The 19,247-nt window shown below is 47.4% G+C and overlaps 2 protein-coding genes across 3 annotated transcripts; one reads left to right on the top strand and one right to left on the bottom strand.

Moving 5' to 3' along the window:
* Positions 1 to 722: 722 nt before the first annotated feature.
* Positions 723 to 11,998, bottom strand: LOC102685746 (N-acyl-aromatic-L-amino acid amidohydrolase (carboxylate-forming)). Of its 2 annotated transcripts, none has more exons than XM_069191282.1 (7): positions 11,891 to 11,998; positions 10,931 to 11,163; positions 8,478 to 8,673; positions 7,256 to 7,343; positions 4,759 to 4,866; positions 4,142 to 4,251; positions 723 to 3,595 (listed from the first exon to the last, which is right to left on the bottom strand). In XM_069191282.1, exons 2-7 carry the CDS (start codon positions 11,155 to 11,157, stop codon positions 3,395 to 3,397), a joined length of 930 nt encoding a protein of 309 aa, XP_069047383.1. In that variant the 5' UTR covers positions 11,158 to 11,163; positions 11,891 to 11,998; the 3' UTR covers positions 723 to 3,394. The 2 variants fall into 2 exon arrangements, with proteins under 2 accessions (XP_069047383.1, XP_069047384.1); XM_069191283.1 differs by having other exon boundaries at positions 11,866 to 11,962.
* Positions 11,999 to 15,653: 3,655 nt separating this feature from the next.
* Positions 15,654 to 18,800, top strand: aplnr2 (apelin receptor 2). Its single transcript, XM_015353964.2, has 2 exons — positions 15,654 to 15,921; positions 16,438 to 18,800. Exon 2 carries the CDS (start codon positions 16,706 to 16,708, stop codon positions 18,131 to 18,133), a length of 1,428 nt encoding a protein of 475 aa, XP_015209450.2. The 5' UTR covers positions 15,654 to 15,921; positions 16,438 to 16,705; the 3' UTR covers positions 18,134 to 18,800.
* Positions 18,801 to 19,247: the final 447 nt, after the last annotated feature.

Genomic DNA, 19,247 nt, shown 5'->3' on the forward strand with positions numbered 1-19,247 from the left:
ATATAAGCACCATTTACAGTATATTACCGTAAATTTAATAAATCACGGTCGCAAATTGCTAGCCATTTGTTGGATTAGTCTCAGATGGGAGGGGCCGGTGTTGTATTCAGTCCAGTCTCCTCTGGGAATATGTGTCCCCCTGTAAAATGCGTTACTTCAGGAACGAGTGAGTTTTCTCACCCCCCACATAAAAAATGATATATATGTAACACATAAGGACAAAAGATGAACATAGACTTCGTGTGCTTTCTCTTTGGCTGTCTCTTGTCTCGTGTAGAAATAACTTAAACTTGCATTCAAGCGGCTGACCTGTTTTTTACATTACTATAATCGCTGCAAACGTATGAAATACAGCGAAAAACCGATATGAAAACACACGAACAGGCTCCTTTTTTATCCATAGCGTAATAAGCAACCACACGACCATACGCGCAGGCGCCACCTGTGTCTGTACCTGGAAAGTTCTGTCTCACAAACAAATCATTATGCATTCGTTTCATTTCTCAAATTTATCTTTAACTGTTTCATCCACATTCTTAGAGCAGGATAGTATGAAATTCCATCTTTTCATCCAGTTTTGTTTTGATGTGTTTGCAATTCCCCAACACAGTCATGAGTTTTCATAACACGTAAAATTCACTTTTCATCTCTTGATGCTCAAATCCAATGAAATCCAGTCCACATATTGTACTAGGCATTAAGATTCAATTTATAGTTTCAAAGAGATTTCAAATTGTTTAAAAAAGCTTTTATTTTCATTTAGCATTTTCTGTGTGCTATACAGAGTCAATAACCCATAACTAATATAAAAAAGTAATATTGCAGGTATTGCAAAGTATTGGACCTGTCTGTGCATTTTGACATATTATACAAAACACCATTGGAGCAGTCTCCACTCCCAGCAGTCCTCTCCAGAGCTCACTGGACTGCCTTCGCCCCTCCTGCTGTCTCTCCCTGCTCCTCGAGCAGTCTCCACTCCCCGCAGTCCTCTCCGGAGCTCACTGGACTGCCTTCGCCCCTCCTGCTGTCTCTCCCTGCTCCTCGAGCAGTCTCCACTCCCAGCAGTCCAGATTTCTCCTCAGGTTACCTCAACCTTACACCTAATCCTCTGTCCAGATCATCACTTCACTTTTCCTTATTTCCTTTTCCCTCTCTGTGGCCACCTTCTTGCTTCCCAGTGGAGACTTCCTTGTTCCTGTGATTCTGTTCTCTAGGAGATGCCCCTAGCAGCACGTTCTGTACAGAATGGCACTGGCGCGCCTCCCTTAGACCACCCTTTGAGTGAGTGACCCACCCAGCCTCCTTGCTAGACCTCTCCACCTTTCACTGCGCCCTGGGGCTGAGCCCAGTTCCAGACCTGGGTGGCTCGCCCCAGTGGAGCCCTTTATGTTCCTGAGGTCCAGTTCTCTCGGGCTCTGGGACCTGTGCCCACGGCTGTGCTGTCCAGACATTTCCAGTAGTTGAGAGGACACCGGAAGACAGGCCAGAAGCAGTAATGAAGTAGAGGACACAGCAGAAGTCTGGAATTCAAGGCAAAACGAAGAAAACAGGAACAAAGCAAACCTAGGAAAACAGGAATCCGGACTCAAGGGGCTCAGAGACAGAACTATGTAATAAAGGCCTGAGCAGACTCATTAAATACACTGCACCACCTGCTGTGGGCATGGATGTGACTTGCTCACAGGTGATGCAGATTTCCTGTCAGCACACGTTTCAACACCTAGAGAGATGCATGGCCGCCTGCCTCTGGCGAACGCTAGCTTGCCCCGTAGCTGTGCCACAGGCATGAGCCTGACATAAGGGGAAAAACTATCTTTCATAATTAATGTACCATTTCATTCTTTTTTTCTTGCTTTTAACATTATTACTACTTATATATTATTCCCAATTTAACTTCCCATTTTGTGTTATAGCTAGCATGCTTTATGTACCCTGGGCTACTTCATTCTAACTGAAGGCTTTTGCTGATCTGCAACTCTATTTCCACCTCCTCTCTGAAATCACCTAAATATACGGTGGCACAATCCCTGCAATGCTTCAGCCTTTACTGGTTATCAGCTGTGATCCTTGTCTCTGTTGACAGTGACTCACCCTAAGGGGGCAGCACATTCACTACGACAAACAACACTTCCTACCCTCTCTCAGCGATAAGGATCAGGATGACTGGAACCAGCAGTGAATGTAGGAACGCAAAAATTCACAACACAGCTAGCTTAGAGCTGGTCTGCAGAGGTTTAATCTTGTTTCTTCCAATCTGGTTTACATGTAAATACTCACAAGGAATTTATACACTCTAAAGCATCTCTTTCAAATGCCATAAATTATAATAAATCAGTCAGATTTATTATAATTTTATTATTATTTTATTATTTATTATAATCCAGTACATTTTAGGAATAGTATATTTACAATTAATCTTTTGATCCTTCATGAAAGAACTGTGATAGATAAGACAACAATATGCCCTACTCAGCTTAACCATCTCACAAAAGTTGTCAGCTCAACACAACAGCTGTTCATCTCTTTACTTGTACACAGTATTTAACCACCACCACAAGATTCTTCTCACAAAAATCCTATAGTCAATATAAAGACAGAAACACAAATGTAAAGTCCTTGCACTGGCTTCCGGTCAAGTTCCGTGTAGACTTTAAAATCCTCATGCTCACCTATGAGGCTCTGCATGGCTTGGCACCTCAGTACCTGTCTGAACTATTATCGCCCTACTCCCCACCTCGCAACCTCCGCTCTTCAAATTCTGCCCTCCTTACTGTCCCCCAAGCCCTTCTACATTGTATGGGCGACAGGGCCTTCTCCTGCTATGCCCCCAAGCTCTGGAACTCTTTGCCCAAGGATATCAGAGAGCCACCTTCTCTAAACTCTTTCAAATCCAGACTCAAAACCCTCTTCTTCAGAAAAGCCTTTACTTAACTGGTTCCATTCTTCACCCCTCTGCTCTTCTTAGTACCACCATCCACGGTCTCCTCTATTGTTATTGTTGTAATTGTATATTGTAATTGTGTCTTAATTGTGTATTCTGCTTATTTATTGTTGTATTCTTCTTATTTATTGTTATTGTCATCCTGTAAAGCGCTTTGAGAAGCCACCTTTAAAGGCGCTATATAAAATAAAGTTTATTATTATTATAAATGTAAGTTTTCACTGATATAATTGTCTGAAGCAACTATATATATATAGTTATAAAGTATATTTAATTAAGAGAGCATTATAGGAACATAACATTATTATTAATAGAATAAAACTTTCTTTGTGCTTCCACTGACAGCCTTCTTGAAGGGTATGAATGCAGTCCTGGGTGGAGTCTTGAGATTGGTCCAATATGTGACCAAATCACAGTATATGTACTTTTTGAGCTGAAAAATGGTATGTTCCACTATTTCTGAGTAACGGTGATGGCAGGCAGAGAGATGGTTATCTTTTTGGTGGTCCAGAAGGCAATTCCTTTACTATAGTAGGCACATTCATTCACAAACACAGGGTACACAGTCTCTTCTCCTCCAAAAACAAGGGGGTCCCCACCACTGAAGGGCTGGAATATAGGGTCCCCTGGATTAAGGGGCTCAAAATCCCTGTCCTGAGAGAAAGACACACAAAGAAAAAGGAGTGTTAATACAGACTACAAACACAGACTACCTGTCACTGTGGTAGTAGAGTACACTACAGTACATTAATACTGCACTGAGAGAGGGGTTAATACAGTCCAGACACACTGACTGGACACTACAGTACATTAACACTGCACTGAGAGAGAGGGGTAAATACAGTACAGACACACTGACTGGACACTACAGTACATTAACACTGCACTGAGAGAGAGGGGTTAATACAGTCCAGACACACTGACTGGACACTACAGTACACTAATACTGCACTGAGAGAGAGGGGTTAATACAGTCCAGACACACTGACTGGACACTACAGGACATTAACACTGCACTGAGAGAGAGGGGTTAATACAGTCCAGACACACTGACTGGACACTACAGTACATTAACACTGCACTGAGAGAGAGCGGTTAATACAGTCCAGACACACTGACTGGACACTCCAGTACATTAACAATGCACTGTGATAAGACAGACTCAATACAGAGAGAGCCGGTGTTGCTTGTTGTACATACCTGAAGCTGAGGGTGAATGCAGGCTGTGAGTTGCCCATCTGAATCTCGGGGGTAGTCAATCTTCTGATCAACTTCGAAACACTGCACTGAACCAGCTGGGATCACTGCGCCTGGGAGAGTCAGCAGGGGCATCAATACATTCTGCTGTAACAGAGACTCACTTTGACTTCATATTCTGATACATTAGTACTGCTAGGAAAAATGACTAATATATGCATTTACAGTATATACCCACTGCCTCCCCTTCCCCACTGGAGTGCAGGAATCCCACCTGGGAGACACACAGCCCCCTCCTGCCCCGGCGGCCCCACCTGGGAGACACACAGCCCCCACCTGCACCGGCGGCCCCACCTGGGAGACACACAGCCCCCTCCTGCACTGGCGGCCCCACCTGGGAGACACACAGCCCCCTCCTGCACCAGCAGTCCCACCTGGGAGACACACAGCCCCCTCCTGCACTGGCGGCCCCACCTGGGAGACACACAGCCCCCTCCTGCACCAGCGGCACCATTTGGGAGACACACAGCCCGTGACCGTGACCACAGAAACACACAACAATAAAATCTGGAGTAAAACACACACTCTCACACAGATGGAGGGGGTCTGTTCAGTGTCACCTCTGTTGAAGAGCTCTATCCAATCCAGCAAGCACTGCAGCAGACGGAGAGTCTTGTTGTAAACATCTGCTCTTATCACCCCTGGAGGTTGTGGCCCCATCTCGATCGCTGTTCGGAGAGAGACACACAGCCCAGATTATACGGTGGACAGCAGAGATCCCCAAGACATGCAGCACTGCACTTGTCCACATGCTGCTACAGCCACTCCAGCAACATGCCTGTAATTGTTCTCTTCCATGTGATCACACCCTGTGAGGGAAAGCCACATGTCTAAAATGCAGACTCTCGTTTCCCTGCTGACACAGAAGTGCAGCTCAGTGCTGGAACGTGTCCCTAAGCTGGCTGCCTAGGGCTGCTTGCCTTGTCCACCCCTCTATAGGCCTGTGACCCCTAGATCACGCAGCGGTTGGAGTGATGTTAGATGTGCTGAACTGCACTGGACAGTTCATCATTTAAGGGATGTGGGAATCTAGAACAAGCTGTTGAACCATGTGTGTCAAAGCGATACCCTGGAATCTTTCCAGAAACAGCTGCATGGGATCCTCCAGTTAGGACTGGAGTTTTACACAAAGAGTTGTGGGAGTATGGATCAAGCCACCCAGCCATCTCAAAGCCATGTTGTTGAAGCTGATACCCCGGATTCTTTCAAGACACAGCTGGATGAGATCTTATGTTTTCATACTCATATCATCAGCACCAGAGGACACAAGTGGAAATGACAGAAAACACATTTGAAACTGGGAACTGGAGTCACTTTTTTTAAGCAAAGGGTGGCAGGAGTGTGGAACAAGCTGCCTGGCCACACTGTTGAAGCCGATAACCTGACCTCTTTCTAGAAACAGCTGGATGTGATCCTCCAGTCAGGACAGGGGTCTGCTGATAATCTCAAATAAATATTCATATACCACTTGAAGCCGATATGTGGGTTTCATTCAAGAAACAGCTGGATGGGATCTTCGGACTACTTAGCTACTAATTACTGAACAGGCTGATTGGGCTGAATAGCCTCCTCTAGTCCGTGAGCTGACTTATGTTCTTAGTGGTCTATCAGCCCACCTGATAAGAGACTGTGAGCTATTTGATTTGTCACGCTTAATGTGGAGGAGGTTATATAACACACCACAAGCAGTTGACATTTTTAACAGTTTGAATTCCTAAATGTACCTCTTCCACCCTCAAAACATCACTCAGCGAACAGTCCTCAAACTATCACCGAAGTTTCTCTACTGCATCCTGTGACCCACACGACGACATGGTCTTTTTCAAACTGATCCCATCTATGTGAAGAAAAGCGTTGAGCCAAGAAAGACAACCTAAGCATTGCACCTCAGCTTTTTTGTGCCTTTGATAAGAATATTTACAGATGTTATCCATGAGCCTGAGCTGGGACTACTGGCCTGATTTTGGCCAGGTCTTTCAAAATTTCAATAAACGGAGGTTAACCAACTGCTCAATCTCACCACTAGAGGGGGGTGTTGTACTTGTTTTAGACAGTATTAGGCAGAAGATAACATAAATAACGCGATATGGTCGATACATTTACCAGAAGAGTATTATGGACTCTTGGTAAAAACGTAGTATCAGTCTCTTACAACAGGACCTCCGTTTTATATCTGATCCAAAGGCCGGAGCCCATGTGTAACTCGTTCGAGAATGACGCACAGTGTGAGACAGAGCCAGGGGTCGATCTGGAAATCTCTTGGTCAGCGTCCCTGACCTTACACAACACATCAACGAACCTGCTGCATGAACATTTACCTCTTCACTAATGAAACTAAACACGTTGTGCCTGCAGCAGTATCAGTGCTACGCTCTAGCTGGAAAAGACACAGGACAAAAAGAAAATCCACCCAACGGTCTCCATACCCCCACAAGCACCCCAAGGTGCAGAAGACAAACTGTAAGGTACTCCGCAGAAATTAATTCACCCCTACATATTCTGAGTTCAGCTGTGCTTTCCCCACATTAGAAGAACCCCCCATTTTGCTGTAGCTATCAAGGGTGCAACAGCAGAATCCTGCCCAGGATTTGAACCCGAGATCCTGTGGTCAGGTGGTCCGGATGGCATAGCTCTAATCACTTCTCCACAGGGCTGCCTCAGGAAAGCTCCTCGGTGTGAAGAGGAAATAAAGGAACAGCTTATCCCATTGCAAGATACATTGCCAAACCACACTGCATATTATTTCATATATCTTCCCCACTTTGATTTCTCCAGCCCTAACACTAATCCTTTTCGTTTTCTGTTACTGTTTTGTGTGTTTTTTTTCTTCTTCTGGGAAGACCCAATCTTTGATCAGATCCAGATTTCTGAGCCTCCTGTTCGGTCATAAAGGTGAGAATATGTCAGAACCATGTGTCACGGATTAATGCCTTTTTGCCTAATCATATAGCAGAGAATCACTCTCTCAAGGTAAAAGTCTGTTTAATACATTTCGCTGACAACCCCTGAATGGCACTGCAGATCGGCCGCCTCCCTTCCCTCCCTGCCAGAACTCACTCATGTTGTGTTTCCCAATCGACATGAACGAGAACGAAGGAGTGTTCCTCTTCATCAACAGGATGCGACAGGGCTGCTTTGACAAAGACTGAAAGAGAGAGAAGGGTTAATACAGTCCAGACCCACTGACTGGACACTACAGGACATTAACACTGCACTGAGAGAGAGGGGTTAATACAGTCCAGACACACTGACTGGACACTACAGTACATTAACATTGCACTGGCAGAGAGGGGTTAATACATATCTAACATATCCAACAACTAATTCTCAAACCAAACACTAGCAATTCCCTGAATGCCTAACACTTGCAGATGAGAATTAACCATTTATGGGGAACTGTGGAAACCGTAAACACACCATATCATTTGCCAGGCGTGTATCGATTACTATTGTTGCTTGATTGAAGAACACTAACAAGTTGGTCGAGACAACTTGTTTTAAAGTTTTGTTGTTTGAAAATGCCTACCTTTTCTGAGTCCATTTGGACTATTTTCCTAGGACCTTACAGCCATATAGGTGATCCACTAGTTCAGTTCTAAGAATTGTTTCCTTTACCTTACATGTAAGAGAAGTCAGATTTCTTGGTCTATAATCACCTGGTTCAGTTTACACTCCTCTCTTCTTTATGAGAAAGGTATTACAGGAGCTGCTCTCCAGCCCCTGGGTCCTATCTCTGTTATTTAGGGACTGTTGGAGGAGTAGTGTCAACAGTTTCTGAATATCTCTCATTGCCAGGAGCACAGCTGGTGAGATCCCACCAGGCTCTGGGGATTTATTAACACCCAGAGCTTCTGGAACTGAACCTCTTCTCCCTCTGCTCTCCTGACTCTGTTTAACACAGAACCTTGTCCTTCTGCTGCCCGAGTCACGGTGCTGGTTCTTCTTTGCTGAGCACCTGAGCAAAATAGTTCTTTAGCACATCATCCTCTTCTTTTTCATCATCTAAAAGTCAAATATGCTTTTTTAACTGTGCTTGCAACACGCTGTGCTCTTTTTCTTGAATTTGCCTGATACTGAGTACATTAACACAGGGAAGGTCCAAGTGATGGCAATCTAAACTTCATGAAGAGTTCCTTCCCAACCTATTTTTCAGGAGCAGACGTCAGCAAACGTGTAGAAACTGGTGCTCCTCAGATCAAGGTCAAGCCTTAGGAGAGTATGTGGTGTGGAGCACAGGGTGCAAATGTGAGATTTCACCAGTGAGCACCTAGGTCAGTACCTGAAGGTATCTGGCAGCATGCAGTGACAGGTAGTCAGACTGAGTGTCACAGATCAGGCAGGCCTGTGTGTTGGCAGTGGTGTTGTGAAGGTCACAGATGAAGTCCACAGCTTGATCTGACCCTTTGGGGCCAAAGGTCTGGTTCAACTCCAGAGCTCTCCGGACCTCGTAAGGGGAGTCAGCTGAGGCACACTGACTGAAAGAGACAGAGCAAGAAAGGGAGTAAAAGCAAATTCAGTACAAAGAGGTTAAAGTAGTTCAGGTGGGGAGCTGCGTCAACACGCGTAGTCTGCAAAGGCACAAGTAATAGGTTTTTTCCATGCTGAAAAGAGAAGAGAGAAAACACAACGTTTCAGCTGTGAATCCTTCTTCAGGTTCCTCACACCTGGAAAAATGGAAAAAATGACACACAGCCGAGTCAGTTATTTTGCTAAACAAGAAATGTTTTTATGTAAAAAAAACATGGGATATGTAGAACACCATTAAATTTAAAGAACATTCAGAAATGGTTATTTTGAAAATAAGAAAAGTATTTTAAGCTGGAAAACACAGATAGGAAACATGGGCACTGTTAGCCCATCTGGACCCAGAGCAGGGGCTTCAGTAGAGCCTGGCACTGCTGGAGCAGTACTCTCAGACCTGGGCACTGCCAGTCCATCTGGACCCAGAGCAGGGGCTGCAGCAGAGCCTGGCACTGCAGGAGCAGTACTCTCAGACCTGGGCACTGCCAGTCCATCTGGACCCAGAGCAGGGGCTGCAGCAGAGCCTGGCACTACTGGAGCAGTACTGTCAGACCTGGGCACTGCCAGCCCATCTGGACCCAGAGCAGGGGCTTCAGTAGAGCCTGGCACTGCTGGAGCAGTACTCTCAGACCTGGGCACTGCCAGTCCATCTGGACCCAGAGCAGGGGCTTCAGTAGAGCCTGGCACTGCAGGAGCAGTACTCTCAGACCTGGGCACTGCCAGTCCATCTGGACCCAGAGCAGGGGCTTCAGTAGAGCCTGGCACTGCAGGAGCAGTACTCTCAGACCTGGGCACTGCCAGTCCATTTGGACCCAGAGCAGGGGCTTCAGTAGAGCCTGGCACTGCTGGAGCAGTACTCTCAGACCTGGGCACTGCCAGTCCATCTGGACCCAGAGCAGGGGCTTCAGTAGAGCCTGGCACTGCTGGAGCAGTACTCTCAGACCCAGGCACTGCCAGTCCATCTGGACCCAGAGCAGGGGCTTCAGTAGAGCCTGGCACTGCTGGAGCAGTACTCTCAGACCTGGGCACTGCCAGTCCATCTGGACCCAGAACAGGGGCTGCAGCAGAGCCTGGCACTACTGGAGAAGTACTGTCAGACCTGGGCACTGTTAGCCCATCTGGACAAGACCACAGTCATGGCTTTCCAGATGAAAGCCACATACATCTTAGAGAGACAAATACCACTGCACAACAACACATTGGTACACAATCAATGACAATTACATGGTCCAGAAATCAGTAAGGGCACTGAAGAAGACACACAGGGCTTTCTACTCTGTAAGAAACAGACTCAACAATATTAGCATCTCGGTAAAAAGCTGGCTCCAAATATTTGAAAGTGTAATCCAGCTCATGCCTTATATGGCAATTAAGTGTGGGGTCCAAACACAGACCAGGATTACAGTACACTAAACAGGACAAACACCCCATAGAAGCCCTGCAGACAGAGGTCTGTAAGAACATGTGCAAAGAAAAACACCACAGTGACTGCAGCCTGGACACAGAAACATGGCGACAATGAGACTTCACTGCCCAGAGAGGACAAGATCAGTGACCACAGCCTGTACATAGACACTGGACACAGACAGACCTCAATGTCCAGAGAGGACAGGATCAGTGACCACAGCCTGTACATAGACACTGGACACAAACAGACCTGACTGTCCAGAGAGGACAGGCTTGGTGACCACAGCCTGTACATAGACACTGGACACAAACAGACCTCAATGTCCAGAGAGGACAGCCTCAGTGACCACAGCCTGTACATGGACACTGGACACAGACAGACCTAACTGTCCAAAGGGAAAACGCTATGCTCCCACTGCCAGCAGGGGGTGGCAGAGACAGAGAATAGCAATGCAATAAATACCTTGGGATTTGACATTCTTTCTTAAAATAACAAATCTAGCCCTAGATTTCCCACACCTACCAGTACCAGAACAACTTTCAGTCCTGCTGGGGGAGGGAACTCAATTGAGCAATAGAGTATGTGAACTCTGTCACAGCCTGGGGAACAGAGAGAGGAAGCCTCTAAATAAAAATGTTTGTAAGTTTCCAATAATAAAGTTTTGTTGTAAATGTTTGGGTTTTTTTTTTATTACTGGTTTAGTGACGAAGTAATGTGTTTGGTACGCCAGCAAAGCTCCTTGAACCTGAAAACCGAGTCTGTCGGGTGGGGACTGAAAGCCCCGCTCGGACCGGCGCCGGTACCTGAGCGCCTCCAGGGTGAAGCAGCGGTTCAGGTCGGTGTCGATGTGGCGCACCCCGCCGGCTGTGGCTCTGGGGTTGGTCAGCACCGTCTGGGTGCTGAAAGAGGGTCTCCGCAAACAGGGGGCGCCGTGTCTCACCACATAAACCCCTCCCAGCTCGTTGCCGTGGGTGCCACCAGACACCAGCACCCGGCGCAGGGGGGGGTAACACTTCCTCGGTCCCTCCATTGCTCGCTGGGGCACAGGGAGCGAGAAGAAACGACCCGTGAGCAACACGTTATACTCCACAGTGTCTGCACATGTCTGTCTCCACCACAGATCGCGGGTGCTGCCAGCTGACAACACGAAATGCACATGATTATAGAGATGAGAAGACAAGAAATCTTATCTTATCAAATAAGAGGACAAGAGGGCAGTCAGCCCATCTAGTCCGTTTGATAAAGAAAATCACGTGTGTGTGTTCTCAGACTGTCACGACTGCAGTAAATGACTTTAATTACTAATACTATTATTTCAAAAAATATTATTTAAATAACTATGATTTGCACTATCTCCCCGTTGTAATGCCACAGTTTAGTGAATAAATAAGATTTAAACTTGTCTGTCGCTGTTAAAGCGGTTACCACTATCTTTTACAACAGCTCCTAGTGACCGCTGATGTGATACTGTTACAAACACAATGCGATCAGTTTAATTAGTTAACAGGTTAATCGATGGTCTAGATGATGAGATTACAAAACATAACGAGCAAGTAATTAAATGTTTCGGTTAAAACAAAAACTAAAAACTGTTCCTAATCAGATTAAACGCTTTCTATTCTAAATTAAACAATTCCGCATTCGTTCTACAGCAGCGCGACGGGCTTTTTCAAAGTGAGAAATTTAAACAGATGACAAATAAATCGATTCAACACAGCGCCAGTGAGTCAAATCCCACCTAATCTTGGGTAATGTAAACATACATAAACACTGCTTCAGCTACGGCCCCGACTCTCCTCGGCCTGCTGCGCTGAATTCCTGAGGCTGCGTCTGACGTCACCGTGGACGCAAGCCTGCCGGCGGGAGCCGCGAGAAATCCGGCTTTCTGGAGACCACGCGGTCCTCAGTGGACGACTGTGACAAAATGCGTAATACATTTGAAAGGAATGTACCCTATACATTTGAGGCTTTATATTTTGGTAAACTGGATTTTGATTGGAGGGGAACTGATGAATATTTGTTTGGAATCCTTATATCAGCAGGGAAGAAAGCTATAACAAGAAAGTGGCTTCTCACAGATCTACCAGCAATGAATGATTGGATTGAATTAATAAAAGAAATATATATAATGGAAAAAATAACATTTTCACTAAAATTACAAATGAAAAAAATGGTTAAATATTAGGCTAGATGGGCTCAGTACATTAAACCTTTAAGGTCAGATTTTCTTGAGATACAAAATAACTGAAATTTAATAAGATACATTTATATAGTTTCCTCCCTTTTCATATTCATAAATGTATACATCTTCCTTCTTTTGATTGTATATAGTTTTGTTAAAAAGTTATATAATTGTAAAAAATAGGGGAACAAACAGGATTTTGTGCCTGCGATGTAAGGCTGAATAATGCTTGTTCATATGTAAAATGGTTTTGTTTTGTTCTCTGAAATAAACAAAATTAAAAAAGAAAATGCGTATTACAAATAAATAAAAAAAATGAGTGAGTTCTGTGCTATCACATGAAAAAATAAATGATGTTTCTTTCCTGTCTGCCGTGTGAGCAGCTGTACAGGGTTGTGAGTTTCTTGACAAACGCTGAAAAATTAGATTCTTCATTCTTATTCTAAAACAATTCTTAATTCTAAGTTGTTATTTCAGTTATTCTAATGAGGGGGGGAGATAAATGCATGGTGAAGTGGGGGCAACATAAGCACACTGTGTTTCTGGATTCAGCTGCTGGCCTGTGGGCTTTGGAAAAGCCTGGGGTGTGTATGTTCACACATCTTCACGTGGAAAACGAATAAAAAACACAGCGTCTTAGGATGTATGGTGATTAGTGTAGAATTAAGATCAAAGGATGGTGTGTGGTCACTAGACTGCAGCACAGCCGGCAAAAGTCTCAGACATTAACAAAGTCCACCCAGCGTGTTTCTTCAGAATGTGAAGCGTGTTGTTTCAGAACTGTGAAACATGAGCCAGGGACACGAGTGGAAACTGTAGAAGTGCACTTAAAACTGAGAGCAGGGGGGGCTTCTCTACACAAAGGGTGGTGGGAGTGTGGAACAAGCTACCCGTCCATATTCTTGAAGCCGATATCTTAGTTTCTCTCACAGAAAAGGCTGACTGAGATTCTCAGGTCCACTAAGTGCTAACAACCCAACGGGCTAGGGCCTCCTCTCGTTTGTGACTCGTCTTGTGTCATTCCTATGTCTGGCTCTGCCAGGAGCGGGGTGACTCCGAGGACAGCCAGAGCCCCCTCCACCACACTGCAGCCTCGCATCCTGCGTGTCCACCTTTGTTTGACCGTTGTTTGCACAGCTGGGCATCAGGCGGCAGGGAGAGATCGACACGGAGTGGACAATGTCTACCCTGGTGAGGGACTGCAAGTATTGACACAGCCCCTATAACAACACGGACCAAGTGCCGCAGAACAGTGCGAACGTCACAGATCGCAAAAGAAAAGATGTTTACCATAGTGATCTTACCATGTTTATACTGTGGTGTCAACATTCCTTCACTGCTCTCTGCTACTTCAGGCCATGGGAATGCCAAGCTATAATAAGACAGTTTTCTCTGGTGCAGACTGGGGGAGTACAGAATAGCAGGGTACAAGCTACCCAGCTAAGGGGTTGAAGCGGATACTTTGGGATGCTTAGGTCAATTATTCAATTAAATTCAATTTAAATTCAAGGTGCTTTATTAGCATGACCAATGGGTACAATCAGTGTTGCCAAAGCAAATGAAAATAACAAAATTCCCATGAAACAAAACAAAAAATAAAAGTAAAATAAAATCTACAGACACATTACAGACATTTACAACAAAGACATATTATAAAATATGTACATATACTGTAGACAGAAGGAGCATTACTGGGAGACAGACTCCCAATAACTACCAAACAGACTCCCTCTTTTTCTGGTAATCTTCCTTAGATTTCCTCAGTCCTTGCCTTCCTGCCAGCTCAACACTTCCGATTTCCTCCGTGTGCCAGAGGTATCGATGAAATGCTATAGCACTGTCCCTGTTGCAGCTCAGGGGCCAATAATTGAAATCGGGACTTGTGCTGGAAGGAGAGAGGAAGAGAGAAGGGCTGGATTTCCAGATGAAAACCAGGGACCAGATGATCAGGACAGAGAGGGACCCCCTGTTGTCTCCTGGCATGTGGAGGGGGTGACAAAAGGGATGATTAAATATTTGCCCCGTCTGTCTGAGCTGCTCTTAACGACTTCCCTTTCAGCTGTGCTAATTAGCACCGTGCTAACAGCTCACCACATTCCAGAGAAAACTCAATCACTCAGGACGGCCCTTTCTTTCTTTGCCACTGGTCCCAACATCATCGGCAGCATTTAGAACACAGACCCTGGGAACACTGGATACCCCAGATTCCAGAGTTGGGGGACTTGGTGTCTTGTTGCTCTTTGCCCTGTACCACAGCCTGGCCATAGAAACTGTACCACACAGACAGAGCTGACTGTCCAGAGAGGACAGGCTCAGTGAGCACTGTCTGTACACAGAGAGACCTGATTGTCCACAGGGGACAAGCTCAGTGAGCACTGTCTGTACACAGACACTGGACACAGACAGACCTGACTGTCCAGAGAGGACAGATCAGTGACCACAGCCTGGACATAGAAACTGGACACAGACAGACCTGACTGTCCAGAGAGGGCAGATCAGTGACCACAGCCTGGACACAGAAACTGGACACAGACAGACCTGTCTGTCCAGAGAGGACAGGCTCAGTGACCACAGCCTGAACACAGAAACTGGACACAGACAGACCTGACTGTCCAGAGAGGACAGGCTCAATGACCACAGTCTGGACACAGAAACTGGAGACAGACAGACAGAGCTGACTGTCCATAGAGGACAGGCTCAGTGAGCACAGCCTGGACACAGATAGACCTGTCTGTCCACAGGGGACAGGCTCAGTGAGCACTGTCTGTACACAGACACTGGACACAGAGAGACCTGACTGCCCAGAGAGGACAGATCAGTGATCACAGCCTGGACACAGAAACTGGACACAGACAGACCCAACTGTCCAGAGAGAGTGACCACAGCCAGCAGGGAGACATGCACTTTCTGCTGCACTTTGAGAACTACTCTGGGATTAGACGAGCATTCTTCCCTAAAATAATTAATCTTATCCCAGAATTCCCACACTTGAGCAACTTCCCATCCTACTGGGGAACGAAAATCATTATTGCTGCAGCTCAGTATGTGATCTCCTGTCACAAAACAGGGAGTGAGGGAGTGTCTCAAATACAAATATTTTGTCATTCTTGTATATGTTTATTGTTACTTCTTTGGCAATGCTGTAGTTCAGTCAATGATTTTGAAATGTGAATTTGTGTTTGCTGTGTAGCATCAGTGAAAGGAATGTGTGGGTGTGTCATCTCAGTGTGTATTCTGGGTGTGTGGTGTGTGGAGGTAGTAGTGTTTGCCTTTTCGGATGTTTACTGGAAACGGGGTCTTCACACAGAGCGGGGAGGAGAGAGAAAGGGGAGGAGGGCTGGAGAGAGAAGGAGGGAGGGGACTGGAGAGGGAGGAGAGGAGAGGTCTGCTTGGAAAAGAGAGAGTTGAAGCAGCTGTAGATCACTCATCCCTCCCGAAAGAGAGAGGCAAGAAACTGAAAGACAGGCAGAGTGGAAAAGAGAGAGAGCCACTCTCAGTGCGGTCTTTCTGAAACACACCAACGGGATTTAGGAGAGAAAACAAGCAGAAGAAAACAGAGATCACATCTGTGAGAGGGAGAAGTCCCAGTTTTCCAGGACTCATTGAATGAAGGTAAGAAAAGACCAGTTCTTTACTCACTGGGTCTTCGATTTCTCTGCAGGGATCAGATGATGATGGTGATAATGATGAAAGGGTCATATGGTAAAATAAAGTTTCTGATGAACTAGATTGCATTTGTGCGTCCTCTGGAATAAATGTTGTGATATCCTGCAGATCTAGAATAGAGATTCTCTCAAAAGGTTTAATAGTAAATGCTGGATTGCTTGCTTGAAGTCAGGAAGGATCTAGTCTAAGATCTGCTGATGAGCGTACAGAGTAATTTCTCCTGGTTTCCCTGTGTGCCCATTTAAAAAAAAATGTGATGGAGTCTGTTAAGGATGCACAGTGTCTGCATTGGGACATGGAGAATTAGTTTGAAGAAATCTAGACATTCTTGTAGTATTCTCTGCACACACTTCAGAAAAAAGGTGGATTTCTTTTTCTTTTCCGAACCCAGATTTAAATAGCAAAAGTGGTTCCTGTGGGGCCTCCAGTCTCTGATTTGCTTTCCTGTTTCTTGCTAATCAGGGCAGAGGAAGAGCTGGAGAGATGGGAGGATGAGCGAGAGGGGGCAGGAAAAGGGCACGAGGGAGTCTGGGATGCGGAGAGGAAGAGGCAGAGGGAAAGAGGAGCGAAATAGCCGGACCGGCTCGCACGCACAGCAGCGCTGACTCAGCGGGTGGTAATCAGAGCCCAGCAGACCCCCCCCGGACAGAGAGTCATCCCAGCTAGACACGGACACAGCGGGGGCGCCACCTGCCCACACAGAAGAGCTCCCACACCTCACCCGAGCGCCATGGCGGCCTCTGCCCCTGCCCCTGGCCTGGCCCTGCCCACCCCCTCCCCCTCCCCGTCTGCCATGGCCCTGTGCGACTACAGCGAGTGGAGCCCCACCTGGGTCCTCATCCCCCTGGTCTACCTGCTGGCCTTCGTCCTGGGCTCCCTGGGGAACGCGCTGGTCCTGTGGCTGTACCTGGGATGTTCGGTGCCCCGGCTCCGCCGGGCCTGCCCCGTTCTCCCGCGGGTGCCCCCCCCTTCCTCCTCCTCCTCCTCCTCTTCCTCCTCGCCCGCCCCCTCCCGGCCGGGCCGCTCCCTGACGGACTCCCTCATCGCCAGCCTGGCGGCGGCCGACCTGGCCTTCGTGGCCACCCTGCCGCTGTGGGCGGCCTACACCGCCCAGGGCTACCACTGGCCGTTCGGGCGGCCGCTCTGCAAGCTCAGCAGCTACCTGGTGGCCCTCAACATGTACGCCAGCGTCTTCTCGCTCACCGGCCTCAGCGTGGAGCGCTACTGGGTGGTGGCGGGGCGGGGCGCGGGGGCGCGCCGGAGGGGCGGGAGGCTGGGGGTCTGGCTGGTGGCGGGCGTCTGGGCGCTGGCGGGGGTGCTGGCGCTGCCCGCCCTGCTGCTGAGGACGGTGCGGGAGGTGCAGCTGGGGGAGGACGGGGAGGAAGTGGAGACGCAAGGCGGTGCCGCCCACTTCCAGGACCAGGGGGTGGGGGCTAGCGTCCCGCCCTCCCACAATCCCCTGCAGCCCGACGACGGAGGCGCCTTCCACCCCCACTACTCCTGCGTGATGGATTTCTCCGGCCTGGTGGGGGCGGACGACCCGAGCGAGAGGGACAGGGCCGAGCTGCTGTGGACGGCCGCGCTGGGGCTCAAGTCCACCCTGCTGGGCTTCCTGCTGCCCCTGGGCATCCTGCTGCTCTGCTACGGCTCCCTGGGGCGCCTGCTCTCTCGGCACTTCGGCAAGAGGGCGGGGGAGCGCCGGCGGCAGAGGCGCCTCCTCAGGGTCATCGCCACCCTCGTCCTGGCCTTCTTCCTCTGCTGGCTGCCCTACCACGCCAACAAGATCCTGGACATCCTGGTCAGCCTGGAGGTGCTGCCGACCTCCTGCGCCTTCGAGAGAGTCCTGGTCCTGGCGCACCCCTACGCCACCTGCCTGGCCTACGCCAACAGCTGCCTCAATCCGCTGCTCTACGCCTGCTGCGACCCCTCCTTCCGCCGCCGCTGCCAGGGCCTGCTGGGAAGGTGTCGGGGGACAGGAGGGCGAGAGGAGGAGAAAGGAAAGGAGGCCAGCCGGAGCTCCGGAGTGCAGTCTGGGTCTGAGAGCAAACAGAAAAGCAAGAGAGAGGGGGAGCAGGACAAAGTAAGGAGATGCAAAGACCAGCCTGATGCAGAGCAGTACTCAGAGACTGGACACTACAGTACATTAACACTGCACTGAGAGAGAGGGGTTAATACAGTACAGACACACTGACTGGACACTACAGGACATTAACACTGCACTGAGAGAGAGGGGTTAATATAGTACAGACACACTGACTGGACACTACAGGACATTAACACTGCACTGAGAGAGAGGGGTTAATACAGTACAGACACACTGACTGGACACTCCAGTACATTAACACTGCACTGAGAGAGAGGGGTTAATACAGTACAGACACACTGACTGGACACTACAGGACATTAACACTGCACTGAGAGAGAGGGGTTAATACAGTGCAGACACCCTGACTGGACACTACAGGACATGAACACTGCACTGAGAGAGAGGGGTTAATACAGTCCAGACACCCTGACTGGACACTACAGGACATTAACACTGCACTGAGAGAGAGGGGTTAATACAGTCCAGACACACTGATTGGACACTACAGGACATTAACACTGCACTGAGAGAATCTCTGAGAGTGGCTGAGTATCACTGATTCTGGACCAAAGACATGAACAGAAATAATGACACTTCATAGCTGAAGAGTTGCCACATCCACTCCAGAAGAGGACAGAGAAAATGCCCGACAGGAGTGAGAACTTTGTACTTGTTCAAGAAGGATTGTGTATATTTATTTCTTATATTTAGAATAGTAAAAATAAAATACTATTTTAAATTGTGTTTTTATTATTTAACTATTGTTCACAAATTTGTATATTGGTATCACAACCTGTATTGAGGTATCTCTATCAAATTCAAAACATCAGAATGGGTGTTTTAAAATACAGGAGTCAGGAGTCTTAGTCTTAGAGCAGGAGTCTTTAGTAACAGAATGTACATCATAATATATTGTGCAGTGGTACAGAGTAAAAGATGTGTAAAATACACAGTTGAACAGTGTGGACAACATCCAATACAGTACTGTGTGGGCTTGGTGTACAGTGCAGGAAGTGTACAGTGGGCTGGGTGTACAGTACAGTTGGTGTACAGTGTGTGTACAGTACAGTGTGGGCTGGGTGTACAGTACAGGCAGTGTGCAGTGTGTGGACAGTACGTTGTGCAATGGGTGTACAGTACAGACAGTGTACAGTGTGTGGACAGTACGTTGTGTACTGGGTGTACA

The sequence above is a fragment of the Lepisosteus oculatus genome, chromosome 6 (assembly GCF_040954835.1).
Source record: "Lepisosteus oculatus isolate fLepOcu1 chromosome 6, fLepOcu1.hap2, whole genome shotgun sequence".
NCBI classification, from domain to species: Eukaryota; Metazoa; Chordata; class Actinopteri; order Semionotiformes; family Lepisosteidae; genus Lepisosteus; species Lepisosteus oculatus.